We start from the raw sequence: 16,560 nt of genomic DNA, 5'->3' as shown, positions 1-16,560 counted from the left end.
AGACTGTCAGTGAAAAGATGCTGGGTCTCATAGCTGGAAATTTGTCAAGCGGAAATGTTGGCCTTGATCCTTAAAAATAACCAGTTCCAAATCGACCGTTGTTCCTAATCAGGAAGCCGCTCAAAGACAAGAACAACATAGTTTCTTGGCACCGTCACAATGACCATAGGCCCTAACAAAAACAACACAGAAATTCTCATCTATTTGCATCTTGCTACCTAGACAGCGCGGATAGAAACACTTTACAGACTTTTTCTGCTGTGCAAGTTCGATATGTACTATTCTGAAATTAGCCGCTTTTTCCAGGGTTGTCCAGAGTTCAGGCCTATCTTGGCCGACCTCTTCATAAAGACTGCCCCCACTAAGTGGTCATCCTCGGTAATCTAGTGTACAGTTCGTCGCCCGGCTTGCAAGCCTAGCGTAAAATTCCTGCACGAGCAGTACAACCCCAACATATACTTCAACAAGAACAATATGAATATAGGTATGTAAAGAAAGGTCTTAGAATGTGCTTTCTTGCGCTTCTATCAACAAGAAAAGATATCACATGGGTATCGTGATGAGATACTGACCCTTGCTCAATGCAAACGCCACGCTTCCAAGGCTGGGGGATAACATTGTGATGGCTGCCTGATTGTCTTGGACCTTCTGTTACTACAAAATGTTCAGCGAAGTACACGCTGAGCCTGATACCTCGCCTCCAGTACCCTTCATGCGATAAACGCTTATCACTATGGCAACACTTACATCCTCACCGCGAGACTCTCCAAACGAAAGATCGCCCCTCGTCTCTCCCACCAGGCCACCTGCCTCTTTGCGGTTACTTCCTGGGAAGAGACCTTGGATATGGTTGGCCGTCTCCATCTTCCTCGTTATCAGCATTATTGACGTAGGTAAATTTCTCGGCGAGATACCTAGAACACGTCTCTATGAAGCCAACATCTGCCTCAACTACTACCGCGAGAATGATCCATCTAAGATTGATTCGGACGGAAACGTGCCGGAGACGTTATGCAAATTGGATGTGGTGCAGCAGAAGTTGACCATCATCGTTGGCTGGCAAAACAAGTTCGATACGATACTGGGGATACTGCTGGCTGTGCCGTTTGGGGCACTGGCTGACCGGGTGGGTAGGAAGAGGATACTCACGGCAAGCTTGGTGGGCTTGCAGCTAAAGGCCGCTTGGGTTCTGATCATATGTGAGCAATTCAGTGACGCGATGGGAAGAATCTACATACTGACGCTGACGAGGCTACTTCACGCGTCTCCCACTACAACTCACGTGGCTCTCTTCCGTCTTCTACCTCATCGGTGGCGGTCCCATCACTGCGATGGCCCTTGCCATCACAATGCTCTCGGATATTGTGCCGCCTGAGAAACGGACCATTATGTTCCTCTACCAGACGGCATCGGTTTTGGTCGCTGAGACGATAGCAGCGATGCTAGCATTACAACTTGTCGTGACAGGCAGTTGGCTGCCTCTCCTGATATCGTTAGCGATACAGCAGGTTGGCGTCCTCGTCACAGTCATTTCCCCAGAAACCCTGCGTTACCGCGACCTGTCAGAGCCCGAAGATCGCGACGACCAAGCCATCGAACCGCAGATCCAGGGGCATGGATTAAAACTTGAAGACCAGATCCAGAACTTCCACAGCACCGTCCGTTTCTTCAAAAGCGACCGGACCCTTGCTATGGTCATTTTCACGTTTATGATCAACAGCCTGGGAGGGCAAGGCATGAATCTCATCGTGATCTACGCCTTGATGCGCTACAGATTGAGTATGATGGACATATCGTATCTCCTATCGTTCCGTACTGATACCTATTTTGTCGCTGTTGCCGCCTTAATCCCGATTGTCTATCTATCTTTGCTCAAGTATCTCCGTCTCTCCGTACACAGTGCGGATGTCTGGATAGCACGAGTCTCTATTGTGCTGACTACTATTTCCTTTTTGATCATGGGCATCGCTACACATTTGGCTATGCTTATTCTGGGCATGCTGATCTTCAATCTGGGCACTGGGTATACTTCTGCTATGCGTTCCATTGCTATCCACATTGCTGGTGGGCAAGCAAGTACTGATATCGGAAAATTAATGTGCACGATTGCTGTCGTGGAGAGCGTTGGGGCGATGATTGCGGTGCCGCTGCTGAACCAGCTGCTGCAATGGGGCGGGGATTTGGACGGTGTGTGGTTGGGATTACCATTTTTCGTCGCCATGCTCGCGTTTGCTGGTGTCACGGTTTTGACATTTGCAATTGCGGCGAAGGATAAGGGTGCGGTCTACGTTGAGGTGCGGAACGAAGATGAGGATGATGAAGATGAAGAGAGCAGAAGCTCGGCGATGGACGAGTAGGGCAGTCTTGACGCGCGCCTTGAGATACGATCGCATTCATCAGATGCATACGAAGGGGCTCGTGTTACCTGAAGGCACGGTCTGCGTCGAACCTGGCTGGTGTTGTGGCTTGAGAAGATCCGAGCTTCTTCGTATATGGAATGCGATAAATTGAGGCCGTGTCGCCCAGCCTGAACCTGTTGTCGTTGCAGGACCGACAGGCTATTCTATCGCCGTCTGGGTAGGTAGGCTTTTACTGATCCTTTTCTCATGTTGTCAATTTGTGAGGTGCTCTTGTGCACCTTCCTTGCGCGACACTAGCACGAGTGTAACTACTCGATCTCAAACAACGTAGGCGCAACACATGGCGCAATCACTCTTTCAATACAGGGACTACTCCGACTTTCCTCTCATTTGTTTGTATGTGTCTCTTCTCCCACCACGCGCTTTTGTCGTGCTCTTAGACTGTTTCTGCTACCTCTTGTCAACAACTCTATAAACAGGCTTTTGCCACGTTGGAACCACCGTCTTACCGCTCTACTTCAGCGTTCACTTTCTTATCCTGTCTTCCAAATGCTGGCCCGAGCATCCAGTGACGCCGGCACTCGTCTTCGTCGCTCCAAGTCTACCTCGACTGTCCATCGACACCCGCCTCCAATCTCAGAGCCTCTTGACCTGGACGCGGCTCGCAAAGATGCTCTGGCTGCTGCTACCGCCGCCTTCGCTCGAGCCCAGGCTCAGGACGCGCTTGAACGAAACAACAAGCGCAGCTCTGACATGTCGAGGTCCAAGAGCAACGCCAGCCGCAAGTCACTCACTTCTCAGGGCAGCCACTTTCCCCAACGAGAGTCTAGTTTTCGATCTCTGAATGTCCAGAAGACAGGGCAACCGCCCACTACCCAACGTCATTCCCGAGCACCTACAATGACTACAGAGCAATTTCCGCCCTTCTATCCCATGCCAGAAATGCCCATATCGGCCCCTAGGCCATTATCAGCACAGCCATCGATTTCTTTTAACGAGAATGGACGACCAAGTTCTCAACCGAAGCCTCATCGCCTGAGCGCTTCATCGTCAGTCACTTCGCAACAGATACGGAAGGCTCGCTCCATGTATTATGCGAGCAGCATCCAGACGGGATCACCCATTTCTCGACCGCCCGCTAAGTATCTTACGACACCGCCCTCTATCGACGTCAGCCCTTCTGTCAACATCTCGTCAGTCCTTCCCCCCAATCGAACAATGCGGCCGTCTCCACTCGCAGGTCTTCGTCCACCCACTGCTATTGCACCTGATGAGACAGTGGACCAGGCGCGAGACAAGGTTTTACAAGGCTTTCAACAACGTTCGATCAAACACAAGCCGTCGATATTTCTGGCGCCCTTCAAAAAGCGTCAAGAAAAGACGAAAGAAAAGGGCAAACACCCTACCTCCGGCATGATTTCTGTCTCTGCAGTCAGTCATCAAGTGTACGAGGAGTCAACTGCCGATATAACCACCGATGACTTCGAGCCGCAGCCGGAGCCAAAAGAAAGGCGCTCGTTTTCTGGGTCCTTGAAGAGTAGATTCAAGAAGGTGTTTCGACGCACGTCAAACAAGACTACTATCCTTCCTCCACAGCAGGTAGAGGCTAATCGCAACCACCTTGGCATTACCCATGTTAGCCCGTCCAACCTGCACTTGAGTCTCGAGGTTCCAAGTCCAGATGAGGAAACACTGCTACGAGCGAGATCACGAACGCCGTCGCTCGAAGGTGCGCCTCCTGCTTTCATCGCATCTGGATCACGTAGCAGCAGCAACGGAAGTGCCCGAAGTAATCGTAGTCTTCACAGCGAGGCTCATGTCACACTTACATCTGGATCGCGTGTGACGAGCTGGGGTTCGTCGTCTGCCGGAGACACGCTAACGCAGCACGCCATAAAGCGCCTGACAGTCATTCACGAATCCAAGGACAGCATTGGAAGTGAGGGCGAGCGTGTTGCGACTGCGTCACTGAAGAGAAAGTCGCTGCCATTTCCATCACTGACCGCCTTTCGTGATCCTATGGCTTTGGAGAGCTTGACTGAGGAGGCTTCTACGCCGTCTATCAACCCTAAGCGTGTGTTTTCTGCGCTGATGAAGGAGATCAATTCGTCAAAGTCAACACAGGCTCAAGCCAATTTCGCAGAACGAACCCCAGGAGCAGATAGCGACATCTTCGAGTCAAGCAAAACGAAAGAGTTACATTGCACTGGTAGAGAGATCCACTCTAGTGCTAGTAGAGACTTCAGACCGAGTGTGAGCAGTGAGCAGAGACCACCATCGCGGCGACCAGCCAGCGCAGCAGCGCAAAGCGTCCAGAGCAAGGCTAGTTCTATCAAGTCACTTGGACGGGCGATCAGGTCTACGATACGCACTGTGACGCCGACGCAGCATCGTGCTACGCCATGTCCGGATCACAATGCTAGTGTGCGAGATGAGGATGAGAGCCCTGACTCAACAGCTACATTCGAGTCTGGCAGCCATGACAATCAGGACATGACACTTGGATCTGTTGATGATCCTGAGGGGTTAGTATCCTTGTCCGTTATCACTCATTTATCATCTTGCTAACCTGAGTTAGAAGCCGCGGAGCTACGCCGGACTATCGTACTCACGTCGCCACGCCTTCAGCCGAACAGATTGAGAGGCGCGTAGAAAGGGCCAAAAGTCGGTGGAAGACACCACTTGACGAGACTGAGGAGCCCGACCTTCCACGCGAGACGAATCGAAATTATACAGTGACCAACTTCACGCAGCGGGAAAAGGTGTACAGCACGGATCACGTCCATGACCATGAGTTGTTCAAGTTCCCAACGTCGCCCGCGCCACACCCAGTGATGTCACCTTTGTCTCCCAGTGTGTATTCACGAAACACGGATGGTGTTAGCATACTGCCAAATGACAGCGTCATGTCTTTCCAGGGAACTGATGGACTCCAACGCCAACATGACGGAGGTTCAGCTGTTATCCTAACGAGTCAATCAGTGCGAAGTTACGTGATTGGCACGCCCTCTCCTCGTCGCCGAAGTTCGACAAGATCCAGCCGTGATTGGAAGGCTTGGCTTTCACATGAAGTCTCAGGAATGGAAACGACCAGTCAAGAAGAGCTGAGGATTCGTGAGTCGTACACGACGCCATCAGGTAGACATCAGCGCAACTCGAAACGAACTACGCAGACCATACACACTGATGAAGAAGATACGACCGTGATCGTGCGGGAATCTTTGGATATGTCAACACCTCGAGCAGACTTGGAGGCTTCAATCGAAGGCGATACCGTTGGAGCTGTGGGAGAACGTATAACAAGGGTCGACTCCAAGCAGCAACATCAGATCTCCGCAGTTGCAACATCATCTGCATCTGATCCGCATCCAGACACTGTCAAAGAACTATCCACGGGTCACACTCCGACCACGACTGGGAGCGGTCAAGAACATAGACGTCCTGCAAGACCTGATTCAACCCCGGTCTTGCGAAGAAAGCCCACGCCATCTACTCCCAGTCAATCGTCGTCTGGTTCTCAACTGCAGATCGAAACTCCTAGGTCATCGCGCATGAACGATCGATTCCCGTTCATCGAGACTAGTCGACGATCCAGCAGTAATAGTACCAAGCTCTCGCGTAATTCAAAACCATCTCCTGATAGCGTTATACCATCGCCAAACTCGACGAAAGCAACGCCCAGTCCCAAGGTCTACTCAGATCTCTTTGTTCCGTCCACGCATCCCACGACGCAACGGGCGACAAACACGACGACTGGAAGGAGTGATGGTCATCCTAAAAGCAAGGAGAATGTCACGCCATCTTCCGTCCATGGAGGCAAGAGACCCAACACCTCTCCGTTAGGTTTGAACTTGCGCCCCAAGTCTTTGCAGCCTCTTTCCTTTAATTCGCTGAGACCGAACACGCCGAACGGTGGTCAATACACCACCAATCTAGCTGAGAGCGAAAACCTCGATTATAACCCCGACTTCCCGGCTACATCACCTGCTCGTCCTCGTGTACGTGCTACACTGCGCCCCATATCTCCTGAAAAGCTCGCCCGTCGCCCCAAGAGTGCTTTCGACCTTCGCGGCGCACATACGCTCTTGCCGCGTCCAACCTCTGAGCTTCGACGGCCAGCACTCCATCTCAAGATCTCGTCGGGTACGTTAAGATCAATTGAGGAACCAAGCCATGAAGCCGAAGGTCAAGCAACTGGAGGTGTTCTCGATGAACGTGAGACAACACCTGGACAACGCATGGCGGACAAGTTTCTGAGGGAGAGGAAAAGTATTACTGCAATCGAGGGGAGCGGGAGCGGGAAGAAGGGCATGAGAGGGAACTTGCTACTGGTCAGGGAGGATACCCCAGCGTTTCTTTGACAGGGCCATGTGTTTGTGAGTGTCGCTAGACTAGTGAGTATGTGGTGCTGGGTATACATACGAGGGGAGCTCAGTGCTGGATACTTTGATGACTTGTTTCCTTTAGTAGTTTTCGCGATGGTTGGATAGTATGGGTCGCTTTGGAATTTCCTTTGGTACGAGGTTAGTTATGGGGTTTCCTTTCTTCTGGTCCGCTAGCTAGGTTTCATTGCGCAGCATATGGCCGGCATCACATCGTAGTATCTGAGTATCAATTTCACATGTATGGTCTATCGTGGTGTGGTTGTCTGATGTGATTGAAACACCCCATCTGCGATGTTGTTGCTGGTGACTCACCATCCTGCAAACATATTGGCTTATGGATTAGGAATTCAATGTAACAACCTCACACGAAGAATCTCGTCAATTATAGATAGTAGCTTGCACTGCCTTGTGTCGCTTTCGACTGACTACCCATATGGAATCAGACACCATAATTTGGAGACTCTCAAGCGATTATGAAATTCGCGCCTAGTCTTCAACACATTTCCATTCCACAATCTTACATCTCACAGTACTCCACCACCCCCATCAAGCCCGACGAACATCCACGCGCACCGTCCTACCCCTCTGCGCAAAGCCACTAACCAGATACGCCTGCAGTTCCACGATGACACCATACGGATCCCCATGGCGACAATGCTCCAACGTCAACTCACTCTCCACGTAATCAACACGAACCTTCCTCAATGCCGCACACGCAAACACCGCATCGATTCCATACCGCTGCACTACGTTCTCCACACGCAACGTCCTACGCGCCCTAGATTCCACCGGATCTGTCCTCTCAATCTCCACCATGCGCCGCTCGCCGTACACCGACGTTGTGACACCCGCGGTATGCATAGTGAACGTCAGGTCCTGCAAGTTGGGCAGCATGGCGGCAGTGGTGAGGTACGGGTTGTTGTGGCGGTTTAGCATGACACCGGAGAACCAGTGGTGGCCTGAGAGGGAGAGGGTGGTTATCGCAGTGTGCAATCGTGGGAGCTGTGGAGAAGTGAGGATGCGGCTTAGGTAGTGGACGTCGGGGTTGCAGGCGATGTCGAAGGTCAATGTAGAGATGTAGGGGAGCACGTGGGTGTTCCATTCGGATGGGGAGACGGTGTCGAGCGAGATGTTACGCAGGAAGGAAGGGTGGTGGGGTGAGGCGTTCGGGAGGCAGCGCTCTGTTGTGAGGGATACCGTGGTGGGGCCTGGGGAGATGGGGGTGTTAGTTTGTGGGTTTGGTGACTACGATGGGGCTTGGAGAGGTGGAAGGGTGGTTGAAATGGCTTACCGATGGCTATGAGAGCCTGGATAGCGGCACTGGGGGCATGCATAACAACGTTGAGGGATCCTACCATGTTTTATTAGTGAAGAGTCGCGCAGTATATAGAGCCCAGGAGATACTAACCTCTGCCACACGAAGGCGCACTGGAGTCACCATTGTTTCTGTTGGAGTTCATAATACCAACTATGTTGACAAAAGGTGAATGTATCAAGGGGATGTAATCGGTAAGCAGTGGAAGGCAGTTTGAGCAGGCCGTGAGTGAGCTGGATGTAGTCGGAAAACCTGAGGTGGGGTTGACCAAGTTGAGCAAGTTGGTTGTGATAGAGAAAAAAAGAAAACTCGGGAGTCGCAAAGAGCAAAGCTTTTATAGCGACAGGTCTATGGCACGTGCGGCGGGCAGCCACAGTGAAAGCAGGCATAGGTTTGCTCTGGAAGTCGAACGAATTGAGCGATGATAGATTTGCGACAGTAACGGATTACGCGGATTGACATTGGGGTATTATAGGATATGGGCAAGTATACTAGGAGGTTTATTATTCTCTTTCTTCGTGGCCAGCATGCTTTATTCTTAGGTAGCCTGACAACAAACAACATAAGGTACACGAGATACAGTCACGATGCTTCGACGACTGACCCAAATAAGTCACCAGAGTGTCATGTTCCTCTCCATACTATTGCCAGGCAGTTATTATCCGATAAGTAGTATCTGTTCGATTGGCCACCACGCTCTGGAAAAGTACAAATGTTCCAAGAAAGAAACTTGAGAGACTCCATGTCGAACTGAGTTCTCGATGAGTAGTGATGTGAGCTCGGTACAGACTTGTTGGTTCCTTTAAGAAATGCTAAGGAAGTACTTCAGACGTGGTTTTCGGGCAGCCTTTGTGAAGGGAGAACTTTTGTTCGCACCTCCGTTATCATACTTGTGACTTATGTCTAAGGTAGATGTCTAGTCTTGGTCGAACTGAGCTTAAATCTAGTGTCAAAGTTCGCTAGAGCGTTTCATAAGACATGTATGCAAAAAAGAGTTAGATGAGGGTAGGGATGTTGGTGTGGCTAGGACGAGTTGAGCAGGCGAGATACTCAAGTCAGAACTGGACTTTCATCCCGAATGATCATCATAGAAACCAGCTTTTGATTTTCCCCTACAAGCATTTTTCCCTTTGCCAATGGAGCTCAGGCTGGAGGGAAAGTTGTAACAGTCTTATCATATCAAAACGATTCTGTTTGGTGAGAGCTGGTCGAGTAGGTCTTCTCACTTGACATAGATCCCAAAACGCCACAACCGCGGACCGGGGAAATTAAGGCGTACAATTGTGAGTAGAATCATATGAAACCACAGCGCCTGCACATCACTACCTTACAATGTTCTCGAAGCGGATGCCTTGCCAGTACCTAAAGATACAGTAGGAGCCCACAGAGTATGTCACGAATTTGACGATTGTGTGAAGTGCAGGAGCTTGGAGGCATTGCGTTTCTAGTTGTAGCATAGCTCCGTGTGAACAGTTCCTGGAAGCCGTGATCTCCCAGGGCGACTCTTCGGGGCCAGGCCAATGCGTTCTGGTACTATTTAGCTTCGCTGCTCACACGATAAGAATCCAAACCTCATATGTGAACCATTTCAACCACCCAACCATCCACTGGAATATTTATCTCATTGATCAAAACAACACTCCCATCCCGACTTCCAAATCTGGTTCGACCCTGCCTCTCATCATGGGTATCTCTATCATCCCTTATGATGAAGACCCACGCGTCCATGAGTCAAGTTGCTATCCTACTCACTTCATGCGCCCTCGAGATATTCGCGACTTCCCCGCCCTATCATCGTCGAAGAATACCATCCTGAGCGTGCCACCCAATTTGGCCCGCTCATGGAGTAGCGTAGTCCGACACGGCACACGGCAGCCTAAGACTGATCAACCGCGAGAAAGTATGTCAGCGATGCAGTCCATACCTCCTCCCGGCCTCGAGAAAGATGGCAAGATCTTTGGTCTGATCACGTACGTTGCGTCTCCGCTCGATAGGTTGCCTGTCGAGATACGAAAGATGATCTATGAGTTCTCTTCTCCATTTGGATATGTCTGGATTCCTGATGAAGACTTTACTCATTGGGTATTACCATCTTTTCTACCTGACATCTGCAAGATAGCGATAGGTCTTCTAGAGGAAGTACTGCCAGTCTTCCTTTCGGGTGAGACTATCTACATCACAGACGAAAGGTCCATTGGTTATCTCTTCAACTTTCTCGAGACTGTACCGAATGATTCTGGCTTCGCAGCGGTGAAAAAGATTCACTTTGCTCCCAACCGAGGTTTCCCTGTCGTGATGCCGACCGAGCTAGTGCTACGATGCAATGGATTGCGGGAACTCGATCTCCTGCTTTACGCTGAGTCATTCTTCATCATCGACCCATCAAATGAGAAAAGGTGGTGGAAGCCCGACATAGAGCCTTCAAGGACTTTGGATGAGATGGTGGATGGTTGCGACCTCAGACGTCTCATGAATTGTGGTAGTCTTATCAGCGTTACTCTGGGGATTGGAGAGGCTTGGGACGAGGCTTCTGAATCTTACGGGCATATGGTAGACTGTATGGCCGAATGGATGAAGGAGCAGTTCGCCAGAGTTCATCAGCGAGATTTGCATGTGGAGACCATATACTAATAGATATGGTGTAGGCAATCACAGCAAGATTATGGACACGTGGAATGAACTGGTATAACCATCACCCACGACACAGGGACGTTGACACGAAAAAGACAATCAGTTGTTGGTTAACGACCACGTCCGAAGAGCAATTTTACATAGAAACCAGCTGTAACATAACAATGAAAGTACCCACCATAACGAATGCAGTCGTATCCACAATGTTCACGAGAAGACTCACAAAGCATTTCCCTAAGTCAACATCGCTTACACAATATTGCATCATTTCGAGTCCACCTCGTAAGATCCACCATCACGAACAACGCGCACGCCCCGTCAGGCGCCTGCCAAAACATCGTAACATCGCGCCAGATGCGCAGCCAAACACATGTGAGACTCGGATGTCTGCTCCGGATGTTCGCGCCGTGCCGTGAGTGAGTGACGTCACAATACGCCAACTAAGATCTCAGGCGCGACTTGGCATGCAACATGAGCAGAGCTTATGAGCAACTAGAATGAAGCTTCGACATGAGCGCGAATCTTGGGGGTCTTGTAGGCGCTTGTGTAACTCAACGTTTTGAGGGTGAGATTGTGTTGTTTTGCACCAAACCTCGCTGCTGCTTAACTTGAGTAGATAGCACCTGCTCACTCTGCGGAGGAGGCTGCTAAATATGACGTAGAGCCTCGCCTGCAACCTGCATATACACTATGCTTGTCTCGATCTCACGACCCATATTTCCCAACGCCTGTCGCTCGTGTGAGAGGCTAGTCGAAGGAACTCTGCACCCCACGATTCATTTCTAGCTTCATTCCCCGTAAGCACGAGTCTGTGTGATGACGTCGAGCACCTGGGGAGCTGCGCACAGGTCGTCGATGATTCAAGAAATCATGGAGCGTTGTGGGTTTATAAAGTTTATGGGAACCGCCCTCGTGCACAATCCCCACAGTCCCTCGCCGGCCTCTCCGCGTTTTGCTCCTTCGACGTTTTTGGTGATCCAACACCCCACGGAGCACCATGGCCATCATACACCCCCAAATTCACGACGCCGACACGGTCCACGCCACAGAAGCCGACCAAGAGAAGAAGTCGGCCAGCTTCGACGCTCCTACACATGGACAACACCGCGAAACCCGCGCAAACGACGACCGCTACGAAATCACAGAGGAAGACTGCTACGATGAACTCGGCTTCTCGTTCCCCACGTGGAAAAAGTGGACCATTCTCACCATCATCTTCCTCGTCCAGGTGTCCATGAACTTCAACACCTCGCTGTACAGCAACGCGCTTAGCGGTATATCGGAAGAATTTGGTGTTAGTACACAGGCTGCGAGAGTCGGTGCGGCCGTCTTCTTGATCACGTATGCGTTTGGATGTGAGCTTTGGGCGCCTTGGTCGGAAGAGCTGGGCAGGTGGCCGGTCTTGCAGCTCAGTCTGCTCTTTGTGAATATCTGGCAAATTCCCGTTGCGATTGCGCCCAACTTTGCGACAATTATCGTCTTTCGCGCTCTGGGCGGTCTATCGACCGCGGGTGGCTCGGTCACGCTAGCCATGGTGGCGGATATGTGGGAGCCAGACAATCAGCAATTTGCTGTCGTACGTTCTATCCATGTTCGAACCATGTCTCAATACTAACAGCAATCAGGCCTTCATCGTCTTTTCGTCAGTCGGCGGTTCGGTTTTAGGTCCCATCGTGGGTGGTTTCGTCGAGCAGTTCCTCGCCTGGCGCTGGGCCATCTGGATCCAGCTGATTTTCGGGGGAGCTGTGCAACTTCTCCACGCCGCCATAGTCCCCGAGACCCGTACGACTGTTTTGATGGACCGCATCGCGAAGAAACGCCGCCAGGAAGGTGAACAGATCGGCAAGCATGTCAACGTCTGGGGACCTAACGAGCTCAAGACGTTCAAAGAGCGTTTCAGCGCGAGAGAGATCCTGACTACCTGGGCACGACCATTCCGCATGTTCTTGACCGAGCCTATTGTGCTGGTGCTCTCCCTGCTCTCTGGATTTTCCGACGCTATCATTTTCATGTTCCTCCAGTCATATGCCCTTGTATACGACCAGTGGAAGTTCTCGGCCCTCGCTATTGGACTAGCTTTCATAGCTATAGGCATCGGATACGTTTTGGCGTGGATCTCTTTCTTCCCAGCTATCAAGCGCAATCAGAGGCTTCGACGCGAGCACCCTGGAGACGAGCATGCGCAATATGAGTCGAGACTGTGGTGGTTGCTCTTTACCGCGCCGTGCTTACCCATTGGTCTGCTCATTTTTGCGTGGACATCGACCGGCCCGCCTATCCACTGGGTAGGAACCATGATCGGCTCCGCGATCATTGGCATCGCCAACTACGCCATTTACATGGCAACCATCGACTACATGATCTGTGCCTACGGTCCTTACTCGGCTTCCGCGACTGGTGGAAATGGCTGGGCGCGTGACTTTCTCGCCGGCGTCCTCACTCTACCTGCTGTGCCGTTCTACTCGAACATCGGAGGTGAGAAGCATTTGGCCTACGCTTCAACAATTCTTTTCTGCATATCGCTGCTTTTAGTCGTTTCCGTATACGTCATTTACTGGAAGGGACCGGTGCTGAGGAAAAGGAGTCCGTTTGCCCAACAGCTAGGCGCTGCGAGAGAGGAGACTGGCGGCCGCAGGGTCAGCGCATTGCCTGGTATCCAAGGTTCTAGGCAAAACTCAATTGCAAATAAAGGCAACTCATCTGTCGTCCCAGGAGAGAACGAGTACCACCAAGGATCAGGTGCCGTAAGGGAGAGAGTTCAGCGACAACCTAGCACAAGTGCAGTCTAATGTGCCAGACCCTGGATGGGATAAGAGAGGACGATATTAGTATTGCATACAAACATCGCAAAAACAAGATTTTAATGCTAATGGTTTAATGACAACATCATACCACAACTGACTATTCTTGAGCTGCTATGTCTTCGTACTTGCCCTACGTGAATCTCATCAGATCTCTCCATACTTGTTGAAGCCTGGTCGCGTTTCTTCCACGCATATGCGCTCCAATATATAAGGGCACTAGCGTACCTTCCCCGCGTCTCGGGAGGGGACAGGCGCGAGCTGACATGCACACGCCGACTCCACAGCATCCCAAACTCGACGCATGTTCCCGAGGTCCCACGATGTATGTCATCCATTATTCTGAAGCTGAAGAGCTTCAAGATGTGCTCTTCTCTCAACCTAGATTCGAGAAAGCCCAAGCTATCACACAATTTCTGCAACCTTTATGAACACACACAATGGCACAGCAACGCGGTATCCGAATTGCTGGTATGTGTTGACATTACTCAACTTCCCGGTATCTCCATGAGCTAATATTTCTCCATAGGATGCTCAGGCTCCACAACCGACCGTCGCGATGCGATGAAGATGCTGGCTTCCAACTATGAGGATGATCCAATCGATGTGCTGGTCGGTGACTGGATGAGCGAGGGGAATATGACGGCAAGAGCGAATACAAAGAACAATGGTATATGTCCTTCAACCTTTACTGTGAAATTCAGCGTACTGATTTGCGTAGGCCAAATCGCCGCATATGAGCCTTCGTTTCTTGAAGCCCTCGAGCCTGCACTGCCGTATATTGCTAAATACCGCATCAAAATTGCTGTCAATGCGGGTGCGTCGGACACGAAAAGACTGCACGAAGTGGTTACGAAGATGGTACAGGCGAAAGGACTGGACCTGAGTGTTGCGTGGATTTCCGGAGACGAAGTCTTGCCACAGCTACTCGAGGCGCAGAAACGTGGCGACTCACCGTTCGAAAATATATGCACAGGTGATAAGCTGGGCGATTGGCAATTCGAGCCTATGTACGCGCAGGCTTATCTCGGGGGACTAGGCATTGCGCAGGCGTTGGACCGGGGCGCGGATATCGTCGTATGTGGGAGAGTGTCTGACGCGAGTCCTGTCATCGGGGCGGCATATTGGTGGCATAAATGGCAACGAACAGATCTGGACCAACTTGCAAACGCGTTTGTGGCTGGGCATCTGTCAGAGTGCTCGTCGTATAGCACGGGCGGGAACTATACCGGCTTCAAAGATCTGGAATGTCTGGGTTGGTCGAATATCGGGTATCCCATTGTCGAGATTTCACATTCTGGTGACGTCGTTGTCACGAAGAATCTAGGTTCTGGGGGTGAGGTCTCGGTCAACACACTCACTTCGCAGTTTCTGTACGAGATCCAGGGCCCGTGGTATTTCAACTCGGATGTCACTGCGATTCTCGACGACATCTCCTTCGAGCAACTCTCTACGAACCGCGTAGCATTGCGAGGCGTCAAGGGCGCACTTCCTCCTCCAACAACGAAAGTTGGCATCACAGCCAAACCATTGTACCAAGCAGAGATGCACTGGTTCTTGACAGGTCTTGACATCTCCGCCAAGGCACGCATGATCGAGCAGCAGATACGTACACAGATGGGCTTGCATGTCCACAACTTCACGAAGCTCTCTTTCCAAACCATTGGGTCCTGCGCAGAGAATCCCACAAACCAAAACGCCGCGACGGTGGACTTCCGCGTAATCGCCCAAGCACGAAAAGCACAAGATCTGGCACCGGCAAAGTTTGCGCGCTCGTGTATCGATCCTATCATGTGCGCGTATCCGGGAGCAACGCCGCACCTCGACCTCAGGCAGGCCCTTCCTAAAGAGGTATTCGAGTACTACGTGACGCTTCTCCCGCAGTCGGACGTCAGACATCAGGTGCATCTTTCCCCGGGCGAGACGATTGCCATCCCCCCACCGATAGAAACGAGGATATACCCCAAAACTCAGCCCATGCAAGATCCCACTTCAAAACACGTTCCAATGAGCACCTTTGGCGCCACTGTGCATGCCCCGCTTGGCACAATCGTGCATGCGCGCTCTGGCGACAAGGGCTCTGATTGCAATGTTGGGTTCTGGGTCCGGCATCAGGACGAGTACGCATGGCTTCAGAACCTTCTATCTGTGGACTTCATGAAGAAGTTGCTGGCAGACGAGTACAAAGACGGGAAGATAGAAAGATGTGAGTTTGCGGGTCTGAGAGCTGTGCACTTTCTGCTCAAAGACCATCTTGATCGGGGCGTGAGTTGCACGACGAGTGTGGATTTCTTGGGGAAGAATTGTGCGGAGTACTTGAGGGCTAGATGGGTAGAGGTGCCCTTGCGATTCTGGGCGAGGGGGAGGATCTGAGATGCCGTAGTACCTGCCGCTGCTCGTGTGCACATGTTTGCTCTTTGTTGAACGCATCGAGTACAAGATGCACGTTGACGAAGCCGTGGAGATACACAGACAATGCCGATGCCGGAGTCCGCCGTGATGTCACTCTCATTGGCCAGACGTATCATCGCTTATCTACCTTACCTCACTGGAACCACCAACCCCGTCGCTCTGCAACATCCGAGCGATATCCATACCCAGGGCTGAACCATCAGACAACGGCCAGGGTGTGGAGAACAAATCAACGGCGTGTGCGCCGAAATGCTCCGCGCCACCCACATGTTCCTCCCGCGGCAACCAGGGCGCCATGGCAGCTTATCAGCATAAGCGAAGCAGTTATAGCTGTCCAGCCATTTAGCAACCCTGTAGGGATGCACAGCTTACAGCACAACCTTTCTAGTCTACCGTAGGATGCAGCGATCCAGCCCACGAGCGGGTGCGATGTTCGTCGGGCGTTTCCTCTTTAAACCGTCTGGCTATCTGCAGCCAATCAACATGCGCGACGACCGGTAGAATACAATCGTTACGTTGCGAGCATTTGGAGTAGAGTTGAGATAGCGAAATGTTGCATCCAGATGGGTGAGACTGTGGGGATGGACATCGAAGTATAGATACCTCAATCCCGCTACATTGGATCTGCACAATTGAGCTTGTGCTTTGAATTCATT

General features: G+C 51.3%; 5 protein-coding genes across 5 annotated transcripts; 4 read left to right on the top strand and 1 right to left on the bottom strand.

Annotated features, from left to right (window-relative positions):
- Positions 1 to 442: 442 nt before the first annotated feature.
- P153DRAFT_419501 (MFS general substrate transporter) lies at positions 443 to 6,981 on the top strand. The gene is made up of 7 exons (XM_033672191.1): positions 443 to 1,199; positions 1,252 to 2,353; positions 2,401 to 2,456; positions 3,001 to 4,089; positions 4,270 to 4,897; positions 4,942 to 5,481; positions 5,944 to 6,981. Exons 1-7 carry the CDS (start codon positions 734 to 736, stop codon positions 6,719 to 6,721), a joined length of 4,659 nt encoding a protein of 1,552 aa, XP_033529321.1. The 5' UTR covers positions 443 to 733; the 3' UTR covers positions 6,722 to 6,981.
- A 138-nt stretch (positions 6,982 to 7,119) lies between these two features.
- On the bottom strand, positions 7,120 to 8,582 carry P153DRAFT_392231 (uncharacterized protein). The gene is made up of 2 exons (XM_033671132.1): positions 8,037 to 8,582; positions 7,120 to 7,953 (listed from the first exon to the last, which is right to left on the bottom strand). The coding sequence occupies exons 1-2, from the start codon at positions 8,101 to 8,103 to the stop codon at positions 7,292 to 7,294; spliced, it is 729 nt and encodes a 242-aa protein (XP_033529320.1). The 5' UTR covers positions 8,104 to 8,582; the 3' UTR covers positions 7,120 to 7,291.
- A 1,161-nt stretch (positions 8,583 to 9,743) lies between these two features.
- Positions 9,744 to 10,691, top strand: P153DRAFT_380739 (uncharacterized protein; the record flags this gene model as incomplete). The annotated part of the gene is made up of 1 exon (XM_033669957.1): positions 9,744 to 10,691. One exon carries the CDS (start codon positions 9,744 to 9,746, stop codon positions 10,689 to 10,691), a length of 948 nt encoding a protein of 315 aa, XP_033529319.1.
- A 621-nt stretch (positions 10,692 to 11,312) lies between these two features.
- P153DRAFT_362642 (MFS multidrug transporter-like protein) lies at positions 11,313 to 13,650 on the top strand. Its single transcript, XM_033667180.1, has 2 exons — positions 11,313 to 12,267; positions 12,317 to 13,650. The coding sequence occupies exons 1-2, from the start codon at positions 11,689 to 11,691 to the stop codon at positions 13,478 to 13,480; spliced, it is 1,743 nt and encodes a 580-aa protein (XP_033529318.1). The 5' UTR covers positions 11,313 to 11,688; the 3' UTR covers positions 13,481 to 13,650.
- Positions 13,651 to 14,056: 406 nt separating this feature from the next.
- On the top strand, positions 14,057 to 15,865 carry P153DRAFT_279715 (DUF1446-domain-containing protein; the record flags this gene model as incomplete). Its single annotated transcript, XM_033663032.1, has 2 exons — positions 14,057 to 14,162; positions 14,214 to 15,865. 2 exons carry the CDS (start codon positions 14,057 to 14,059, stop codon positions 15,863 to 15,865), a joined length of 1,758 nt encoding a protein of 585 aa, XP_033529317.1.
- Between the last annotated feature and the right edge of the window lie 695 nt (positions 15,866 to 16,560).

This window comes from Dothidotthia symphoricarpi (genome assembly GCF_010015815.1).
Source record: "Dothidotthia symphoricarpi CBS 119687 unplaced genomic scaffold P153scaffold_1, whole genome shotgun sequence".
Lineage (NCBI taxonomy): Eukaryota > Fungi > Ascomycota > Dothideomycetes > Pleosporales > Dothidotthiaceae > Dothidotthia > Dothidotthia symphoricarpi.
Note: the sequence above shows the minus strand (reverse complement) of the source record. Positions and strands in the feature narration are given on the sequence as shown.

Coding starts and splice junctions, on each gene's coding strand:
- P153DRAFT_419501 (XM_033672191.1), top strand. CDS start 734: ATGGCAACACTTACATCCTCACCGCGAGACTCTCCAAACGAAAGATCG. Junction 4,090..4,269: donor ACGAACGCCGTCGCTCGAAG/GTGCGCCTCCTG, acceptor AGCGCCTGACAG/TCATTCACGAATCCAAGGAC. Junction 4,898..4,941: donor CCTGAGGGGTTAGTATCCTT/GTCCGTTATCAC, acceptor CTGAGTTAGAAG/CCGCGGAGCTACGCCGGACT.
- P153DRAFT_392231 (XM_033671132.1), bottom strand. CDS start 8,103: ATGGTAGGATCCCTCAACGTTGTTATGCATGCCCCCAGTGCCGCTATC. Junction 7,954..8,036: donor CCAGGCTCTCATAGCCATCG/GTAAGCCATTTC, acceptor CCATCTCCCCAG/GCCCCACCACGGTATCCCTC.
- P153DRAFT_362642 (XM_033667180.1), top strand. CDS start 11,689: ATGGCCATCATACACCCCCAAATTCACGACGCCGACACGGTCCACGCC. Junction 12,268..12,316: donor ACAATCAGCAATTTGCTGTC/GTACGTTCTATC, acceptor AACAGCAATCAG/GCCTTCATCGTCTTTTCGTC.